Source organism: Pongo abelii, chromosome 14 (assembly GCF_028885655.2).
Source record: "Pongo abelii isolate AG06213 chromosome 14, NHGRI_mPonAbe1-v2.0_pri, whole genome shotgun sequence".
In the NCBI taxonomy this organism is placed as follows: domain Eukaryota; kingdom Metazoa; phylum Chordata; class Mammalia; order Primates; family Hominidae; genus Pongo; species Pongo abelii.
Window position 1 is genome coordinate 119,771,114 of NC_071999.2, and position 22,114 is coordinate 119,793,227.

A 22,114-nucleotide genomic window follows, 5' to 3' on the forward strand; every position below is an offset into this window, starting at 1 on the left:
AACTTGGGGGAAAAAGGAGCATGTAACATGACCGTGGCAATGTAAAAGAAGCATCAATACATGGGGGAAAAACGGGAAAGAAACGTTCCGGGTAACCACGATGACTTCTGGTTTCTTCTCCATATTTTCCAAATTTTCTATAATAAGCAGTCAATACTTTGTCATTACAAGGAAAAATAAACTTTTCTTTTAAAGGCTTGTGTTTACTTTCAGAAGTCAACTCTGATCTCACTGGCGTGTTTTTCTTTATACTCTCTTCCCATTTGCTTCCTCAGTTCATCCTCTTACCTAGAACTTTTTGTTTTCTTTATCTTTCTGTTTTTCCACTAAAAGCTCCGTTTTTCCATCTTCTCATTACCCGCCCTTTCCTGTGACCACTCCTGAAGACACGCGTCCTCATAAGTTGTTCTGAATTGACTTGAGGGTGTTCTCAGGTACTTTGCATCTTTTTATATTTCTTGTAAATTGTTAATTTCTAAGTTCAATGATTAAAGAGAATTCACCACTCTCCTGGGTCCTAAGGAAAAGCGGTGTCATCCTTGCTGTTAACCCTGTGGAGGAGCCTGTTATGGGTGGGGAGGGTAAGGGGGCGTGGGCCGCGTGGCTGCCCGGCCTGTGGAGGAAGGAGCCTGTTATGGGTGGGGAGGGTAAGGGGGCGTGAGCCGCGTGGCTGCCCGGCCTGTGGAGGAAGGAGCCTGTTATGGGTGGGGAGGGTAAGGGGATGTCGGCCGCGTGGCTGCCCGGCCTATGGAGGAGCCTGTTACGGGTGGGGAGGGTAAGGGGGTGTCGGCCGCGTGGCTGCCCGGCCTATGGAGGAGCCTGTTACGGGTGGGGAGGGTAAGGGGGTGTCGGCCACGTGGCTGCCCGGCCTATGGAGGAGCCTGTTACGGGTGGGGAGGGTAAGGGGGTGTCGGCCGCGTGGCTGCCCGGCCTATGGAGGAGCCTGTTACGGGTGGGGAGGGTAAGGGGGTGTCGGCCGCGTGGCTGCCCGGCCTATGGAGGAGCCTGTTACGGGTGGGGAGGGTAAGGGGGTGTAGGCCACGTGGCTACCCGGCCTGTGGAGGAGCCTGTTGTGGCGGGGTAAGGGGGTGTGGCTGTCCAGTGCCCTGTCTCACCAGTGTCCCATGAAGCTCCGTAAAAACACGAGGCCTCCATTCCATGGTGCAGCATTGGGGGGGGGGTGTGGTGTGGTGTGTGTGTGTGTGTGTGTGTGTGTGTAATTTAGAGAAGTTTACAGCAAAGGGCAATTTAGGGCAGACCCCTAGGGGAGGTGGGAGGGGATGAAGTTCTGGCTGTGCAGCAGAGCTTCAACAAGGCACTGACCTGCCTGGACCTGTGTTTCCTCTCCTGTACAGTGAGGAATCTAGAAGACTCTGGTGTCTTCTGGCTCTGCATTTTCATAGTTTGTATTTTTCTCCACTATAGTATTCACAGTTAAATAAAAAATAATGTTGTATAATGTAACGTTGAGGTAATTGTGAGCAGCACGAGCACGTGCTTCGTCAGGCCTGCTGTCATCTAATGGTGCTTCCGAGGGTTTGCACCCGTTTCTGAAGTGCCTGCTTGGTGGTGTAGACTCAGGGGCTTGGCAAGAGACTGGCGTTCTGTTAGTAAGTTGTGCTTAGCTGCCCTGCGTGGTGACAGAGTCAGATTCGTGGAAGGACACTGGATTGGGACTCAGGAGACGTCTGTGAAACTCCTTGCTGACACCTGATGGAGTGGGGCTGGGCAGGGTTCCTTCTGTGTCTGGGATTTGCGGGTGTCTTGGTGCTGACGAGGGCCTCCCGGTCCCAACTCCTCTCACCCGTTGCTGAGCCTGTGCTGCTGTCCCCGGTGGAAGCCGTCGGAGTCCGGCCCCACCCTGGTTCATGGAGACGGCATCCCACTGTTTTTCTAAGTCCGTGGACTCGGATTGCAGATCTGTATCCACCCAGAAAATGACATTATTAAGCAATGTGTTTATTTTCCCCTTTGTATTACTCAGGTGTAGATATCTGGCCGAGCTTTAGAATAGCCTGAGTTACCCGGAGTGACTTTTCTGAACTCATGAGCCTCCTGCCACGTTGGTTAGCTTGCACACCACACTTGTGGGTAGGAAAATAATTTCCTTGGGTTTTTGAAATGTTAATACTTGCCAGAAGGCCCCTCTTAGGACTTCTAAAGATATGATTAGAAACTACTCAGAACACTGAAGCCCCGAAACCGCGCCGTGCATAGTGCTGAGGAAAGCTGCCCGCTCTGTTCTCGCCCTTGTAGCTGCTCGCTCCTCTAGCCTGACTTCAACTGTTCCTTAAACTTGATCTCTTAAGAGTCTGTCAGTTTCTGCCTCTCTCTAGATCGTTTCTCGAGTCATTGGGGTTGGGAGTTTCGTTTGCTTCTGTCTTGTATTTTCTCTGTTCTAACTACAAATACTTGTTGAGCACCTGTGGCGTTCTGGGCCCTTCAGGGGCTGCTGGGTGAGGCAGGTGTAATGTAGATGTGCCCCTACCCTGTGGCTTGTATTTTGGGATTTCAGGAGAATGTGTCTTGGCGCCGGGGGTGCCAAGGGGCCTGCCTGTCAGCGCCTCCTGACCTCCAGCCCACATGCAGCCATCTGGGGGGCTTGCTAACCCACAGATTCTGACCTGGGTGCGCCTGCAGGTGGGGTTTCTGATGCATGCACAGGTCCCATGTTGAACAGGAAGCTTCTTACTCTCACCTGTGCCCCTGTGGCCTTTCCTGGAGCCATTTCCCACTGTGGTGTCTCGACACCTTGCTCCCAGGGCCCTCCTGGCTGGAATGTGGGGTAACACAATATAATAAGGTCAGACAAGGTTCACCCTGGTAATGACCTCAGAGATAACAGAGTCTCGCCTGTTTTCTATAGATGTGGAAACTAAAGCTAGAGAGACTGCTACCCACCCAGGGCGCACAGCGAGTTAGGGCAGATCAGGCCTCGACTCCACGTGTCCCTAGAGGGTTAGGAAGACCCAGAATTAGAGCTGGCTAACACTGCTTGCAGGAGTAACCCCCAAGCCCGTGGCCCCCTCAGGCTGCAGCCAGCGTGGACGGCACGGGTGCTTCCATTGCTCTTCGGCTGTGATATTCGGAAGAGGAAGGGTGTGAGATGCGCTCTGTGATAACCATCACGATTGCCAAGCATAGGAAGTAGAGAAAAGAAATTCAGAGGCAGCCTTTGTGCTGAAGGGACCGACCCTTCCCCTCCTTGTGGAAGGAGAGAGGGAGCCGAGCAGAGTAGAGACTTCCCTGAGTCTCCACGGCCCAGAGCTGTTTGGTGGCATCTGCCGGCCTCCTGTCATGTGGCCTCTCAGTGTTCAGATGAAGTGAGCCTGGGGCCTCGTGGGGTTGGAAGGCACCGTGGTTCCCCTTTGGGGTCTGGAAGCTCCATGGTGGACAAGCAAGCCAGCTGGTCACAACTGTGGGAAGCTGGGGCGTGTCTGCTCATTTCCCTGATTCTCAAAAAAAAGTTGTAATTTTGCAAGAAGTGTTATTTTTCACTAAGAACTAGGTGGGGAGGGAAAAGCTCACACGCTCCAAAGCACCCAAGGTACGTTGGGGCTGGCGGGCTTGGTGGGTGGGTCCCCCCGGAGCTGCCTTTGTATGTTGGGGCTTGTGGGCTCGGTGGGTTGGTCCCTCTGGAGCTGCCTGTGTACACTGGGACTGGCGGGCTTGGTGGGTGGGTCCCCTGGAACTGCCTGTGTATGTTGGGAATGGCGGGCTTGGTGGGTTGGTCTCCTGGAGCTGCCTGTGTATGTTGGGACTGGCGGGCTTGGTGAGTTGGTCCCTTGGAGCTGCCTGTGTATGTTGGGACTGGTGGGCTTGGTGGGTGGGTCCCCGGAGCTGCCTGTGCCCGGCTGCTCCATGACGCCTGTGTTTAGCCACACAGCCCCTGCATCCCTTCCTTCTAGGGCCCCCCACCCCAACTTTCACTTTCCATAGAGGGCCTGGAATTAGGGAATTGATGTTTATTTTGATTGGGACCATGCAGTGAGGAGAAAAAAAATATGAATGAGCACTTCACGTGGAATAGGAGGAGTTCCAGGTTAATTTCTTTGGTTGATGTATCATATTTATCTTTATATATGTTGGTAGTTTTTATTATTTTAGGATTGAAGCGTGCTTTCTTCCCCCTTCCTGTCTGGTTTCACACAGTGCTGAGTGCACCCCGAGGCACCTATCGAGCTGCTTCGATTGCCAAGCCACACTGCCTGGGTGCACTTCCTGTCTCCAACATTTACTGGCCACGTGACCTTGGCCGAGTCACTTAACCTGTGTGTGCCTCGGTGTTTTCATCTAAAAGTGGGGGAAATTTTCATCTTGAGCTCAAGTTGTTCTGAGGATTCGGTTTTATTTACACACGTGGGGAGAGAGTGCGTGTGCCTGTATTGTGTGTGTGCAGCCCTGTAACAGTGCCTGGCACAGAGGAAGCCTTGTATGAGTATTCACTGTGTTCAGATGGTGACTCCAGCGTTGCTTCACAAAAGCTCAGCTCTGCCTCCTTTCCTGGATGCAGAAATGCATGAAGTCTGTGTGGTGTGGTCATTGCCTGTTGTCACTAAAAAGCGTGTGAATCACTGTGTTCTCTTTAAGGTGTGGAAGATTTCCTTACAAGGGCCGTGTTACATGACACTGTTAATGATTGCATTTGGCTTGCTGTGGGGGCATCTCTTGCGGATCAAACCCACGCAGAGCGTCTTCATTTCCACGTGTCTGTCCTTGTCAAGCACACCCCTCGTGTCCAGGTTCCTCATGGGCAGTGCTCGGGGTGACAAAGAAGGTAGGTGATGGCATGTTCTGAGTGCGTGTCTAATTCATGCTCGTGTGTAGGTGACTTTTGGATTCACAGTTGAGGGCCTGTGAGGAAAAATTGCAAAGTCTTACTTCCCCTCTTAGGACTTTCCTAACCATGGTAGATACCAGGGCTTACATTCCGTAAGGAAATGGTGTCCCTGTGAACTCAGCTCCTCCAAACCTCCACTTCTCCACTTGATTAAGAAAAATGCCCGTTAGGATCGATTGAGGGCCAGAGAGAAATTGGACCAAGATTTTGAAAAACCAGTCAGCACTGGAAAATGGCCTGTGGGATTGGTGGATTTTAGGAAGTTGTGTATGTTTTGCTGCTTTAATTCTAGCAGGCACTGGGAATTGATACACTTTTGATACTTTCTTCCTGTGAAATCAAGGTGCTTTGGTAACTGAAGGTGTTCCCGACTCTTTGGCTTTGGCCTTACTTTCATCGTATGTATGAAACATTGGCGCTTCTAAGTCGTGACTGTTCAGTGGAAGCCGACTTGCTCGGAGCCTAGGCAGGACCATGTCCCTGTGCAGGGAGGAGAGTGGAAGGTGACTTGCTCGGAGCCTAGGCAGGACCGTGTCCCTGTGCAGGGAGGAGAGTGGAAGGTGACTTGCTCGGAGCCTAGGCAGGACCGTGTCCCTCTGCTGGGAGGAGAGTGGAAGGTGACTTGCTCGGAGCCTAGGCAGGACCGTGTCCCTCTGCGGGGAGGCTTGGCAGGTTGCTGTTTCTGACAGCTTGCCTGCCCACTGGGTAAGCTGTCATTGTTTTGCTCTTGTTTTGTAAAAGTCAGTAAAATACGGGGTCGAAATGTCACAGTCGCTTCACTCTGACGTTCACCCTGCACAGAACACACAGGCATAGAAGAGAAAATACGGAAAGCGAAAACCAAAGAGGTGTGTCTGACCTCTCCTGTAAACCGACAGGCTCTGTGCCAGCAACTGAGAGGCTGAGCAGAGCTGGCCGTGGGCCGCCGAGCAGTGGGACCCACACGTGCCCTCACTGTGTGACAGGCAGTTGGGAAGCATCCCTCTGTGAAAGGAGGCAGGGAAAACTTTTTAAAAGTCTGCGGCTTTCTGTGGGGCCTGAGGCGCCAGTAGGACACACGGATGCAGCCTCCCTGCTAGACACTGGACGGGTGGCCCCGGCCATGGGCCTCCTTCGTGCTGGTCCCAGCATCCCTGTGGGCTGGTCCTAGGGTCAGCCTCATCATGAGACTGGACAGGGATGGAGGGTCGGGGGCTGAGTGAAATGAAAAAAGATCAGGTGGGGACCAGGAACGATGCATGAAAACAGCTCCTGGTTTAGTGGCCCGCACACGGGACACCCACACCTGTGAAGAAATCTGTGGCTGGCAAAGAGCTAACAGACTCAACAGTCACAGTGTGAACTGCCCTTATGGACAGAGCAGCTTAACAAAGACTTCAAAATCAGTGCGCAGTATATATACACTCGGAGTCGCAGGGGCCGGGACTGGAGAGGGAGGGGGTGGAGTGTAGATGGAGAGGGTCAGTATATATAGACTCGGAGTCGCAGGGGCCAGAGTGTAGATGGAGAGGGTTGGAGTGTAGATGGAGAGGGTTGGAGTGTAGATGGAGAGGGTCAGTATATATAGACTCAGAGCTCCAGGGGCCGGAGTATAGATGGAGAGGGTTAGAGAATAGATGGAGAGGGTTAGAGAATAGATGGAGAGGGTCAGTATATATAGACTCGGAGCCCCAGGTGCTGGGACTGGCAGGGGGCCGGAGTGTAGACGGAGAGGGTCAGTATATATAGACTCGGAGCCTCAGGGGCCAGGACTGGAGAGGGGTGGAGTATAGATGGAGAGAGTCAGTATATATGGACTTGGAGCCCCAGGGGCCGAGACTGGAAAGAGAGGACCTGGTAGGTTTTCAGAACTCGAGACCGGAGCCCATCTCCAACACTGATGGGATAAGGGGAAATAAGTCCATCCAGGCATGTTATGTTCTGCAGCAGAGCGTGAAGTAGAAGGGAACGTCTGAACACTTGGCAAAAAGACAGGTGGTTTAAAAAGGAACAGCAAATAAATGGGCTGATAGGACACGTCTCCTCGGCAACGTCAGATGGTGGGAGATAGCGGATAGGTAACCCACACCCTGGGGAGACAAGTCATGTGTGCCCAGTGAAAGTACCATCCAAGAGTAGGGGGTGAAATGCAGGCATTTCTGATGTGCAAAGACCCCAGAGCACCGCCCACCCCACAGTCCCCACAGGGCCCGGACCCAGGCCTTGCAGAGGCAGAGCTGGACGTGGAAGCAGCAGGGAGACAGAGGGGGCTAGAAGGTGATAAATTTAGTCAGTTATGACTGTTAGAAAAGGAGGTGTTTGAGTTTGTTTTTTGAAGGCCAGGCTAAAACTCTAGATAGTAAGAAGTAGGAGGGTTGCATGTTTGAGAGGTAGTTAGACACAACGACTTGGACACTGAAAGGAAATTTACGATTAGACATGTTAAATGTGTAATATACCCACAGCACAGTTAGAAATTGTAATTTGAAAAAAAAGCTTCGGGAATAAACTTATCAAAAGAGAGCTGTGACCTTTGAGGATAAAGTCACAAATGGAGCGAATTCATGCTCACGGAGTTCATAAAAAGACTCATAAAGATGTCATTTCTTCCCAAATTTATAAACTCATAGCTGTTCCAATAAGAAAAATCTGGCAGGATTTTTCATGAAACTGAAGAAACTGATTCTAAAATTCAGTGGGTACCAAAAGGCTAAGAATAGCCAACATTAATTTGAGGTGAGGAGTCCCCCGCCAGCTCTCAAGACTGAGGATGTCCCGGTGGATAGCAGCACCACAGGCTGAGACGGAGCTGGGGAGCGGGGCCCACAGCCCAGACGCTGCAGAGAAGCTGGGGAGATTGACTCACCAGGAGTGGGAATTAGCTATCCAAACAGAAGAAAATCAGATTAGCTTGACTTTAGAACTACAAGAAGGAAATAGAAAATATCCTTATAACCTTAGGGTAGAATTCCTTAAAATATAAAATGCAGAATTCAAAAGAGAAAATACTGATACATAGGACACATTTGACTTTGTAACTTTCTTTTTCATACTAACTTCACTATGGGGACAACTGTAACTTTTATTGAAAGGCATTTTTTTTTTTTAATAAGCCACAGGCCAGAGGAAGACATTTACTATAGTTATTTATTGTTTGTTTAGAGCAAAGGATTAATACTCAGAATGTATCAAAAATGTCTGTAAATCCAAACCAAAAAGTAACCTAATGGGAAAATAGTCATACTATCTGAGCAAGTAACTTACAGGAGAAGAAACCTAAATGATGAACAAACAGGAAGACATGAGCCTCGCTAGTATTCGGGGGTGCAGGCTGATGGGACTGAGATCAACGCCATCCACACGAGCTTGCTGCCAAGCTTTGTTTTAGACCGAGTCTTGCTGTCACCCAGGCTGGAGTGCAGTGGCTCGATCTTGGCTCACTGCAGCCCCAACCTCCTGGGCTCAAGCAATCCTCCCATCTTAGCATCCTGAGTAGCTGGGATGACAGGTGTGTGCCACCATGCCTGGCTAAGTTTTTAGTTTTTTTGTGGAGATGGGGGTCTTGCTATGTTACCCAAGCTGGTTTTGAACCCTGGCCTCGAGCAATCCTCCTGCCTTGGCCTCCCAAAGCACTGGGATTGCAGGCATGAGCCACCACACCTGGCCCCGGCAGACATTTTTAACCTGATCCACCATTGGCAAGAATGTGGAGTTGCAAGATCTAAGCATTCTCCATGGGAATGTAAATTGGTTCAGCCACTTTGGAGAACAATTTTGCAATCAGAAACTTCCATTTCTACGTACATATCCTAGAAAATTCTTGCAAATTATTATAATTCAAAACACCATTATTTTTAATAGCAAAAAATTAATCAACTGAATATTCAGTAACATGCTGGATGTTAAGATGTATTCATACATTGGAATGCTGCAGAAGCAAATGTGAATTACTTCTATAGCATGGAGGGAAAAATAGAAGATGTGGAATACAACATGTTTATGTGTTTAAAGTCTGAATTTTACATACATGCAAACTTTTACACTAAAAGCAAGAAGAGTGTTTGAGAATGACAAATGTGGCCGGGTGGCTGTGCCAGAGATGGGGAAGGCATGCCATCAGAGAGGGACGCAGGGCAGTCAGCTGCTTGTGACATTTCTTTCAGAAGCTGAGTGATGGCTCTGGTTGTTCATGACATGCTTTGTACCTTTTTTCTTGATCCAAAGTATTTTATAATAATTGTTTTTAAAAACAAGGTAACTGGCTGGGTGTGGTGGCTCACGCCGGTAATCCTAGCACTTTGGGAGGCCGAGGTAGGTGGATCACGAGGTCAAGAGATCGAGACCAGCCTGACCAACATGGTGAAACCCCATCTCTACTAAAAATACAAAAATTAGCTGGTCGTGGTGGCACGTGCCTGTAGTCCCAGCTACTCGGGAGGCTGAGGCAGGAGAATCGCTTGAACCTGGGAGGCAGAGGTTGCAGTGAGCTGAGATTGTACCACTGCACTCCAGTCTGGCAACAGAGCAAGACCCCATCTCAAAAAAAAAGGTAACCACTAAAAAGTGCAAATGCAGTCTATAACTTCCAAATGCTGCTGTTTTATTACTATAGTTTTTATTAAGTTTTGAGACCAGGAAGTGTGAATCCTCCAACTTTGTTCAAGATTATTTTGGCTGTTTGGGGTCACCTGAGATTCCATATACATTTTAGGATAGTGTTTTCTATTTCTTCAGAAAACATCATTGGGATTCTGATAGGAATTGCATTGGATTTGTAGTTGTAATTTTGGTAGTGTTGACATCTGAACAATATTAAGTCTTCCAGTCCATGAATACGAGATATTTTTCTATTTAAGTGTGTCTTTCATTTCTTTTAGCCACACTTTTAAGTTTTCAGTGTGTAAGTGTTTTGCCTCCTTGGTTCACTTCGTCCTAAGTATTTGATTCTTTTTGATCTGTTGTAAATGGAATTGTTTTCTTAATGTCCTTTTCAGATTGTTCATTGTTAGTATATAAGAAATGCAGCTGGCCGGGCGCGGTGGCTCATGCCTATAATCCCAGCACTTTGGGAGGCTGAGGCGGGCGGATCACGAGGTCAGGAGATCGAGATCATCCTGGCTAACATGGTGAAACCCTGTCTCTACTAAAAATACACAAAATTAGCTGGGCATGGTGGCGGGCGCCTGTAGTCCCAGGCACTCAAGAGGCTGAGGCAGAAGAATGGCGTGAACCTGGGAGGCGGAGTTTGCAGTGAGCTGAGATCGCACCACTGCACTCCAGCCTGGGCGACAGAGCAAGACTCCATCCCCCCAAAAAAAAAAAAAAAAAAGAAATGCAGCTGACTTGTGTGTGTTTATTTTGTGCGCTGCAACTTTGTGAACTGGTTTATTCTAATAGATTTTTGTGTGTGAAATCTTTAGGATTTTCTACATATGAGATAATCTTGTCTGCTTACAGGATCATTAAATTCATTCTTTCCAATTTGGACACCAGCCTTGTGTCTTAGAGATGCACACTGAAAGGTATGGTTAAGAGGATGACTGGGGTTTCCCTCAGGAGGGTAGAGTGGAGGTTAGTATATGAAACAAGGTTAGTCTACCTGATCATGGAAACTGGATTATTTGTTCCTTGAGATGCACTGTATTTTTCTTTCTACTTTTGCATATGCTTGAAATTTTATTAGAAATTCCTATATATGTCCAGGCATGGTGGCTCATGCCTGTAATCCCAGCACTTTGGGAGGCCAAGGCAGGTGGATCACATGAGGTCAGGAGTTCGAGACCATCCTGGCCAACATGGCGAAACCCCGTCTCTACTGAAAATACAAAAATTAGCTGGGCATGGTGGCACGCGCCTGTAATCCCCAGCTACTCTGGAGGCTGAGGCACAAGAACTGCTTGAACCCTGGAGGCGGAGCTTCCAGTAAGCCAAGTTCACACCACTGCACTCCAGCCTGGGCCACAGAGTGAGACTCCATCTCAAAAAAAAAAAAGGAAGAAAGAAAAGAAATTCATATATAGCCCAAACTTAAGACTATCTCACCAGAGCTTAAAGGTATCAGCCCTGGCCACACCAGCAGCCTCAGTCACTCTTCTTACATGGATTTTGGTCCAAATTCTGCTCCTTTTCTATTTTTCAAGATTTCTAGCCCCTTTGAGGGGCCCAACCCTCGAAGGAGTCCAGTAAATGTATAACTCCACTCTGCCTTGCCTGTGCTGGAAATGCATAGAAAGAGGAACAGAGGAGGCAGGCACCTGGAGGTCAGAATGGCAGCTGGATTGTGAAGAAGGTGTGGTTTCCATACCTGGCAGTGATGAGCTTCTTAGGCTTCATTCTTAACCTCGGAGCAAGACTCACCGTCCAGCCACAAGCAGCGTTGGCCTCCAGAGGCCTCCGTGGGCAGGGCCTGCCCTGTGAAACTCAGGTCTCTGCAAGAGAACCTAGAGACCAGGTGCTGTGGGCTGGCTGGTTCACAAAGGAAGATGGGCTCTATCCATTCCCAGGAAGAGTGCCCTTGTATCTCTGAGAGTAATGTATGTGGGACCAGGCAAGAGGCCAGGAGTGGTGAGGAAACATTCCCTTCTTGTGAAAATGCAAGCGAGGGGAAAGGAGGTTTCCCCGACAGTGTGCTAGAATATTCATGCAGCCTTTTTTTTTTTTTCTTGTTGTTGTTGTTGTTGTTGAGATGGAGTCTCACTCTGTCGCCCAGGCTGGAGTGCAATGGTGCAATCTTGGCTCAGTGCAAGCTCCACCTCCCGGGTGCGCGCCATTCTCCCGCCTCAGCCTCCCGAGTAGCTGGGACTACAGGCGCCCACCGCCACACCCGGCTAATTCTATTTTTAGTAGAGACGGGGTTTCACCATGTTAACCAGGATGGTCCCGATCTCCTGACCTCGTAATCCGCCCGCCTTGGCCTCCCAAAGTGCTGGGATTTCATGCAGCCATTTTTGTACTAGTGAATAAATGGAATTCCTGAACGTCCACCAAGAGATGAATGGATAAATTGTGGTCTGTTCTACAACAGTTTTAAAAATGAATCAGAGCTTTGTGCATCAACATGGATAATTTTCAGATATAGTGGTGGTCAAAAACGGCAAGTCGCAGAAATGTTGATTCTGTGAAGTTTAATATGACAAAATAATAAACTCAGTGTTGCTTCCAAATCTATAGGTGTTACATTAAGTAGAAATGCATTCAAGGGGATGATGAACTTTCAGAATAAGGTCAAGTGGGGACTGTGGGTGGAGGGAAGAGGGGCTCCACAGCACGGGGTTTACAGAGCTCCTTGTGGGGAGTGTGGGTGGAGGGAAGAGGGGCCCCACAGCACGGGGTTTACAGAGCTCCTTGTGGGGACTGTGGGTGGAGGGAAGAGGGGCCCCACAGCACGGGGTTTACACACCTCCTTGGTGGTACCCTTAGGACTTTCTTTCTTTAAAAATCTGAAGCAAATATGTTACAGGTTTAAAATTTAGCAAATTCCTTAGTGGGTATGTGAGCATTTGATATACTCCTTGTTCTCTGTATGTTTAAACTGTTTAATAAAAGGAATGGAAAACAGGAAGAAATCAAAATGCTTACAGTAGTGATAAGCACAAAAAGGTAGTGCAAATTTCAGAAAGATGACAATAGTGAAAGTGTTGAGAAATTAGAGAAGTTGTAATATTTCAGTGTAGTAATATTTTCATCTTGTCTGGTTGCACTGCTGAAGTTTTGTGCCCGTCACTACTCCGAGCACTTGTCTTCCTCCTGTAGCCCCGTGAAGTCCCTCGCGAGCCGTGGTTCCTGCGCAGGCCCTGTGGGTGTGGACTCGGGGTCCTGCACCAGGGACCTTGGTGAAGACCTGGTCTCTGGTCTGTGGTGTCCATGGTCTAGTGGGCGACAGTTGAGTGTCTGTTGATTTCAGCCAGTTCATTATGATTGGTGCAAAGGAAGAGAACAAAATATTTAAAACATTTACAAAATGCTGGCAGTATCAAAGGCTATCTCTAAAAAGTGAGATGTAGTGAGAGATTTTGTTTCTTTTAAATAGAAGGGGCACAGGTGTGAACATGTTATCTGCGGAAGATGTGGGGTGGCCGCGGCTCCTTTGCATCCCACAGACTCATCTCGCAGCCTCCCTCCTGTCTTGCGAAGGCTGCAAGATGAAGAGAGGTGCGGTGACCACAAGCCCATGCGAGCCTTAGGGTGAAAATCGCTATCTGTGAAGCCTCCGTGTGGACAATATTAGTTGGGAGGCAATCTTTATCATTTCCTGAATCGTGTAACCCTAAAAGGCACAAAGCTGTAGCCACAACAGCTTAACGTCATTGTCTGTTCAGACTGTTTTAAAATTCTAAGCCAAGATATTTTGTTGACCAAAAATTTAATTTTGTACAATAAGTAAATCAAGCCTTCTAAAATGATTACCTGAATCTCTATCCAGAAAGAGATTTTTGCTGGCATCAAGGGGTTTTGTGTGGTTCTGCTGTTTTTTTTAAATAAGCCTTTTCTATCAGATTGGTCTTTTAAAATCTGTTGATAGCAGTAGCTTTTTTTTTTTTTGAGACGGAGTCTCACTCTTGTCCCCCAGGCTGGAGTGCAGTGGCGCGATCTCGGCTCACTGTAACCTCCGCCTCCTGGGTTCAAGCGATTCTCCTGCCTCAGCCTCCTCAGTAGCTGGGACTGCAGGTGCCCGCCACCATGCCCAGCTAATTTTTTGTATTTTTAGAACAGACGGGGTTTCACCATGTTGGTCAGGCTGGTCTTGAACTCCTGACCTCAAGTGATCCACCCACCTCAGCCTCCCAAAGTGCTGGGATTACAGGTGTGAGCCACCGCACCCAGCCGCTTTTTTTTTTTTTTTTTTTTTTAAGGAAAAAATACCTTGTTTGAGGTGGGATTGGGGGAATGACAATTTAATTTTTAGAAGCATATTTACAGAGTTCATAGCCGGAACTGTACGTTGAAAATGGAGACCTTTGGAGGCTTGTGCAAGTTACTGAATTGGTGAAAAAGGTCTCATTTTCCTTTCTTCTTTCCAGAGTTGTTACTTAGTCTCTTCAGCTAGTCATGGCTACTACTGTTCTGCCCTCATGAGCCAGTGTTTGTCTACCGGACCCGCCTTGGTCTCACAGCGAAGGCTCATTCCGTGTGGTGGCTTGGGTGGGTCTGTACCATTTGGACACCAAGTCTGTGTTGGTCACACAGAGAAGGCTCATTCCGTGTGGTGGCTTGGGTGGGTCTGCAGACGTGGAACACACCACGTGACCAGAGGGGCCTGAGTCAGGCCTACCTGGAGTAGCTCAGGGAAGCTGTAAAGGTGAGAAGCGAAGGCTTCTCCGTGTGTTTCTGGGATGCGGTGAAATTGGTGTGATTATCCAAGCCTGTCATCTTGTTTGCCATGTCACCTTTTTGTCATGAGGTTTTTCAATAATTATATAAATAACAAGTAAGTCGTGGAAGTAAAAGGTGTTGTGATGATTTGCTCTACAACATTTTTAATCTTAAAATGCTTCAGTGTTCTCAAAGAGATTTTAAAGTCTATTCTTAAAAATGTAAAGTGCCGGCCGGGAGTAGTGGCCCATGCCTGTAATCCCAGCACTTTGGGAGGCCAAGGCAGGCGGATCATGAGGTCAGGAGTTTGAGACCAGCCTGACCAACATGGTGAAACCCCGTCTCTACTAAAGATATAAAAATTAGCCAGGCGTGATGGCGGGCGCCTATAATCCCAACTACTCAGGAGGCTGAGGCAGGAGAATCACTTGAACCCAGGAGGCGGAGGTTGCGGTGAGCCGAGATTGTGCCACTGCACTCCAGCCTGGGCGACAGAGCAAAACTCCATCTCAAAAAAAAAAAAAAAAAAGTAAAGTGCCAAAATAATTTGAGTTATTTTGGAAGTGTGTACAATGGCAATATTTTGACTTCGGATACTTTTGAGTTGCCGTAGACCTGTCTTCAATGCCTTTCCCCCCACAGGCGACGTTGACTACAGCACCGTGCTCCTTGGCATGCTGGTGACGCAGGACGTGCAGCTCGGGCTCTTCATGGCCGTCATGCCGACTCTTATACAGGCGGGCGCCAGTGCATCTTCTAGGTAAACGCTTTGTGTACACAATTTGTTTTTCTAGTTTAAAATCACTTGTGCATAAAAATACTACTTAATACCTTTTCCAAAGAGATGTTCTGAGCTCAGATGGCTCAGGCTTCCGTGCACAGTCCCTGGAGCAGTACTGCCTTGCTCACACCCTGTCTCTGTGCTTAGCAGCTCCTCACCACGGACGGGTGACTTATCCTCGCTGTTCCTCAGTCCTGTCTTCCATCAAGTAGGGGTGGTAGTAGGACCCACGGATGGAGTAGTCAGGAGGAATGAATGAGTTCCGATAGAAACGTGCCTAGAACAATGCCCAGAACGTAATAAGTGATGTGGAGGGAGGGGGGTGTCTGTATGCATGTGTATGTGTGCATGGGGAGGGAGTATCTGTGTGTGTGTGTGTGTGTGTGTGTGTGTGTGTAGGTAGGGTATATCTGTGTGCTTACGTGGTTTGTGTGTGCATGTATTCATGTGTATCTGCATGTATGTGTGGTGTGCCTGTGGTGGGGGGGCATGTGTCTGCATGTGTGGTGTGTGTGTTTGTTCTGTGGTATGTCTGTAGGGGGGTATCCACGTGTGCGTATGTGGGGTATATCTGTGTTTGCATGTGTCTGTGTGCATGTGTGTCTGCATGCACGTGTGTCTGCATGTATATCTGCATGCATGTGTGGTGTGTGTATGCATGTATGAGAGCTATCATTGTGTGACTGTATATCTGCATGCATGTGTGGTGTGTGTGTTTGTTCTGTGGTATGTCTGTGGCGGGTATCCACGTGTGCATATGTGGGGTATATCTGTGTGTTGCATGTGTCTGCGTGCATGTGTATCTGCATGTATATCTGCATATGTGTGTGGTGTGTGTGCATGTAGGAGAGCTATTATTGTGTGGTTGTCATTGTCACTGTCATCATCATTACCACTTCCCCAATCCTTCTTTCCATTCTCCGAATATCATATTGCCAAACGTAAACTGCACCTGCTTAGGTTCATATGGAGAGAGAAGCCAAATGGGAAGAATTAATTTATCCAGAAAGTTGTAGGTTGTGCTGCATATACAAATACATTCCAAGAATATCAGCCAGAAAATAAGGACAGTTGCAAAGTCTAGGGTGCCCTATGAAACTTAAAGTGGGATAGGACTGTAAGCTTGAGTTTCTTTTAAGCCAATATACTATACTTTATGTATGTAAATATTGTGCTTTAGATCTAATCTCCAGAGGCTACCTTTATTACATTTCTTACAGCAATGAGTACAACTGATCAAAAATTAGGAGACCTTTTTGAAACTTCTTTTGGAACCAGATTGAGGTGCTAGGACCTGTCTCGTGTGCTTTATTTCTTCTTTTCCAACCTGTATGCATTTGGGTTTCTTCTTCCGTTATTGCACTGGCTGGAATGTCCAGTACTTTGTTGAAAAAGATTGTGTAAGAGGACATCTTTGCCTTGCTCTTGACCTCAGAGGGAAGCATTCAGTGTCTCACCATTAGGTATGATGTTAGCTGTAGGTTTATTGTAGACACTCTTTGTCAAGCTGAGGAAATTCCCATCCATTCCTAGTTTGCTGAGAGTTTTTATGATGAATGGGTGGTGGATTCTGTCAATTGCTTTTTCTAAACCAATTGATACGATTATGTAATTTTTCTTTGTTGTTGTTGTTGTTTGAGACGGAGTCTCACTCTGTCGCCCAGCCTGGAGTGCAGCGGCGCGATCTCAGCTCACTGTAAGCTCCGCCTCCCGGCTTCACGCCATTCTCCTACCTCAGCCTCTGGAGTAGCTGGGACCACAGGCGCCTGCCACCAAGCCCGGCCAATTTTTTGTATTTTTAGTAGAGACTGGGTTCCACTGTGTTAGCCGGGATGGTCTCGATCTCCTGACCTCGTGATCTGCCTGCCTTGGCCTCCCAAAGTGCTGGGATTACAGGCGTGAGCCACCGCGCCCAGCCGTTGTTGTTGTTTTTGAGATGGAGTCTCACTCTGTTGCTCAGGCTGGAGTGCAGTGTCATGATCTCAGCTCACTGAAACCTCCACCTCTCGGGTTGAAGCAGTTCTCCTGCCCAGCCTTCCGAGCAGCTGGGACTACAGGCGTGAGCCACCACGCCCAGCTAATTTTCATATGTTTAGTAAGACAGGGTTTCACCTTATTGGCCAGGCTGCTCTTGAACTCCTGACATTGTGATCTGCCCGCCTCAGCCTTCCAAGCAGCTGGGACTACAGGCGTGCACCACCACGCCCAGCTAATTTTCATATGTTTAGTAAGACAGGGTTTCACCTTATTGGCCAGGCTGGTCTTGAACTCCTGACATTGTGATCTGCCCGCCTCAGCCTTCCAAGCAGCTGGGACTACAGGCGTGAGCCACCACGCCCAGCTAATTTTCATATGTTTAGTAAGACAGGGTTTCACCTTATTGGCCAGGCTGCTCTTGAACTCCTGACATTGTGATCTGCCCGCCTCAGCCTTCCAAGCAGCTGGGACTACAGGCGTGCACCACCACGCCCAGCTAATTTTCATATGTTTAGTAAGACAGGGTTTCACCTTATTGGCCAGGCTGGTCTTGAACTCCTGACATTGTGATCTGCCCGCCTCAGCCTCCCAAAGTGCTGGGACTACAGGCGTGCACCACCACGCCCAGCTAATTTTCATATGTTTAGTAAGACAGGGTTTCACCTTATTGGCCAGGCTGGTCTTGAACTCCTGACATTGTGATCTGCCCACCTCAGCCTTCCGAGCAGCTGGGACTACAGGCGTGAGCCACCACGCCCAGCTAATTTTCATATGTTTAGTAAGACAGGGTTTCACCTTATTGGCCAGGCTGGTGTTGAACTCCTGACATTGTGATCTGCCCGCCTCAGCCTTCCAAGCAGCTGGGACTACAGGCATGCACCACCACGCCCAGCTAATTTTCATATCTTTAGTAAGACAGGGTTTCACCTTATTGGCCAGGCTGGTCTTGAACTCCTGACATTGTGATCTGCCCGCCTCAGCCTCCCAAAGTGCTGGGATTACAGGCGTGAGCCACCGTGCCCGGCCTTCTTTTTTAGCTAGTTGACATGATGGATAACATTGATTTTTGGAAGTTGAACCAGCCTTGCATACCTGGGATAATTCCCCGTTGGTTTAGGTATATAATTATTTTTATACATTGCTGCCTTCAATTTGCTAATTTATTGAGGATTTTGGGGTCTAAGTTCATGAGAGAGATTGGTGTGTAGTTCTTTTTTTTTTTTTTTTTTTGATACTCTCTGGGTTTTGGTAATGAGAGTCATACTAGGTTCACAAAATGTTTTGGGAAGTGTTCTTTTCTTTTTATTTTCTGGAAAACATTGTATAAAATTGATGTCAGTTCTTCCTTAATATTTGGTAGAATTCTGCAGTAAAACCCTCTGGGTCATGAGATTTCCTTTTGGGGAGTTTTCTTACAAATTTAATTTGCTTAATAGTCACAGTAGATATTCAGAATATCTACTTCATATTGCTGAGTTGTGGTAGCTTAGCTTTTTGAGGAATTGTTCCATTCTGTCTCCGTTGTCAGATTTATATATACAGAGTTTTTGTGTCATATTCCTTTATCATTCTTTTGATGTCCACAGGGTCTGTAGTGATATCCCCTGTTTCATTGCTTATATTGATAACTTGCATCGTCTTTGTCTAGGGATTTGGCAATTGTATTAATCTTTCCAAAGAATTCGTTCCTTGTTTTATTGATTTTCTTTATTTTGTTGTTGTTTTCAATTTCATTAGTTTCTACCCTCACCTTCCTTCTTGCTTTGGGTTTATTTTACTTTTCTTTTTCTAGGTTCTTATGGTTTAACTTAGATTATTGATTTTAAACTTATCTTTTCTACTGTAAGCATTTACTGCTATAAATTTCCCTCTCAGCACTGTTTTAGCCGCATCTCATATTTTGATATGTTGTATTTTTATTTTCATTTTGTTCAATGAGTTTTAAAAATTTCCTTTGATACTTCTTTGACTCATGGATTGTTTAGAAGTGTTGCTTAATTTCCAAACATCTGGAGATCTTCCTGATGTCTTTCTGTTACTGATTTGTAGTTTGAGTCCACTGTGGTTATGTATTTACTATACTTTTTATCATTAGAGTGTATTCCTTCTATTTATAAAGAAAGGTAGAACTGTCAAAACAGCCTCAGGCAGGTTCTTCAGGAGCTTTTCTAGAACAAGCCATTGTCACCATAGGAGACGACAGCTCTGTGCCTGTTATTCCACCTGAAGACCTTGCAGTGGGACAGGATGTGGACGTGGAAGACAGCGACACTGATGGTCCTGACCCTGTGCAGGTTTAGGCTAATGTGTGTTTGTGTCTTAGTTTTTAACCAAAAAGTTTAAAAAGTTAAAAAAAAAAAATTAGAAAAAACTTATAGAATAAAAAGAAAGAAAATATTTTTTGTACAGCTGTACAGTTTCTAAGTGTCATTACAAAAGAGTCAAAAAGTTTTTAAAAACCTTAAAGTTTATAAAGTTAAAAAGTTACAGTAAGTTAAGGTTAATACTGAAGAAAGAAAAATATTTTTAATAAACTCAGCATAGTTGGCCAGGTGTGGGGCTTACACCTGTAATCCTAGCCTTTGGGAGGCCAAGGCGGGAGGATTGCTTGAGTTTAGGAGTTCAAGACCAGCCTGGGCAACATAGCAAGACCTTGCCTCTACCAAAAAAAAAAATTAGCCAGGCATGGTGGCACACACCCGTAGTCCCAGCTACTCTGGAGGCGAAGGCTGTAGGATTGCTTGACCCTGGGAGATAAAGGCTGCAGTGAGCTGTGATCATACCGCCACTCACCAGCCTGGACAACACAGTGAGACACTGTCTCAGTTTAGTGTAGCCTGAGTGTACAGCGCCTGTGGCGTCTGCAGTGGTGCACAGTAGTGTTCGAGGCTCTCACATTCACTCACCCTCACTCCCTGACTCACTCAGAGGAACCTCCAGTCCTGCAAGCGCCCTGTACGGGTGTGCCATTTTTACCTCTGATGCTATACTTTCAGTGTGTATTTTCTGTGTTGAGATATGCAAATACTTATCATTGTGTTACAGTTGGCTGCAGTATTCAGTACAATCACGTGCTGTGCAGGTGTGTGGTCCAGGAGCAGGAGGCTGTGCCAGGCGGCCTGGGTGGGTCTAGGTTTGTGTAAACGCACTCTGGGATGTCTGCACAATGATGAAATTGCCTCATGATGCTTCTCAGAATGTGTCCCCATTGTGAAGTGACACATGACTGCATAATTGTTGTCTTTTCTCTACTTTTATTGAATACCACAGCAGATGGTGTTGTAATTTTTACTGCAGACATCAAATACGATTTTGAAAACTCAGGAGGAAAAGGATAATCTATTCTCCTCACACCTATTTTTACCCATTCTGATGTTCTTCTTTTCCTTCTGGTGTTCCAATCTATCTTCTGTAATCATTTCCTCTCTGTGTAGAGAACTTTCTTCAGTCATTCTTTCATAGTTAATCTGCTGGCCACAAACTCTCTAAGTTTTTCTTCGTCTGGGAATGGCCTTTGTCCCCGCGTCACTCCGAGGGCATCTCACGGGATGTGGATTTCCAGGTGGTGACTCTCCTCATCCAGTGCCTGGGAAGCGCGTGTCCCTGCACCCAGCTTCTGTGTTCCAGCTGTGAAACCTGCGCGATTTAGACTTGTGCTTCTCTCGAAGGAATGAGGGGTTTCTCTCTGGCAGCTTTCAAGGTGTTTTCTCTGTCTTTAGTTTTCAGAAATTGTATTACCGTGCGTCCTGGAGCAGACTTCTCTGGGTTTGTTCTGTTTCGATTCACTCGGTTTCTCGCGTCTGTGGGTTTATGTCTCTTGGCTAACAGGAAGTTTTCAGCCATTATTTCCTCACATCCTTTTTCGGTCCACTTGTTCTCTGCTTCTGCGATTGCAGAAACTTAGAAATCTGCTCTTTCGTTAGGGTCCTGCGGGTCTCTGAGGCCTTGACCGTCCTCGATCCGTTTCTGTGTGTTCAGGCGGATGAATTCTGTCTGTCCTCGGGGTCACCGGTTCTGCCCTGTCTCGTCTCCACTCTGCCACTTAGCCCATCCCCAGAGATTTTTATTATGACTGTATTTTTTTAGTTGTATAATTTCCACTTCTTTTATGTAGCCTTTATTTCTTTGCTGAGATTTTCTATTTTTTATTTGTTTACAGAGAGTGTGGCCTTTTGAAGCGTTTTAATCATGGCTGCTTTAGCACCCTCATCAGATAACTCCAGTATCCATTCGTCTCGATGTGAAGTCTGGCGCTTGTCTTTTCTCCTTCAAGTTGTGATTTTCCCAATTCTTAATATGATGCGCGACTTTTTGTTGTATCCTGGGTGGTTCGTGTGTTTCTTAGGAGGCTTTAAACCGGTGGCTCCCCTGGGGAGGGTGGTGTGAGGCCCCCAGCCCCGCCCCGCCCCAACGGCTGACAAGCGCTTCCTCATGGCAGGTAGTGGGGTGGAAGAATTTTTTAGTATTTGCCTTTTGCCAGATCTTCTGTTACGTCTTCCCTGCTGTCAGTAGCTCAGCCAGGCAGGCAGGAAAGTGGAAGGAATGAACGGCTGTTTACCTGGGTTTTCCTGAGGTTCAGCCCAGGCTAGAGCCCCAGCTTGGCCATGCTCTGGCCGTGCAAGCCTGGCAGCTTTCTGTGAATTGGGCAGGATGTGGGAACAGTGCCTACCTGGTGGGCCGTGGGAAGACTGAAAGAGAAAACCAGGCAGGGCACTTAGTGCAGCCGCTGGTGGAAGCAGTGGTTAGAGTTCATTCGGTAAGAGGGTCCTTATGGCCATTTTCCTTTGATCCAGATGTCTTTAAATATCAGAAAAATAACGCTTTTAGTCCCAACCCCCAAATCGGAATCAGTTCTTATTCCTTCTGGCTACAATGTTGAACATAAGTTGAACAACATGATTTGGACAACAGAAGGAAGGGTTGTCATATTAGCGGGAGATGACTTCTAGTTAAGAGGTCTGAGCGTTTTCCACGCACAACCAGTTATTCTCAATGGAGGGCAGACTCTCCATACGAAACAAGCAGAGCAAACACCACGTTGATCTCACTGCCACGTTCTTTCCAGTTACACGCAGGTCTAACATATTGGCATAAGACATTGTCTTAATCAGAACACTTTTAAAGCTTTTTTTTTTCCTTTTTCAATTCAAAAAATTAATGCAGTACAGGTATTGATCCCACTGAAATTGTTCTAATTCAGTCATGACACTTCATGTTTACAAAGA

At 47.2% G+C, this 22,114-nt stretch overlaps 1 protein-coding gene across 8 annotated transcripts in view; it reads left to right on the forward strand.

The window, feature by feature from the left end:
* Window positions 1-22,114, forward strand: part of TMCO3 (transmembrane and coiled-coil domains 3) — a 61,193-nt gene that overhangs the window by 17,854 nt on the left and 21,225 nt on the right. For 7 of the 8 annotated variants that reach the window (XM_054529301.2, XM_063715053.1, XM_054529304.2 and 4 more), the window contains 2 exons: window positions 4,591-4,777; window positions 14,774-14,891. The exons of the other annotated variant lie outside the window; for it this stretch is intronic. In XM_054529301.2, the coding sequence (XP_054385276.2) occupies window positions 4,591-4,777; window positions 14,774-14,891 (305 nt within the window). The remainder of the gene's footprint in view (window positions 1-4,590; window positions 4,778-14,773; window positions 14,892-22,114) is intronic. 8 annotated transcript variants of the gene reach the window in all.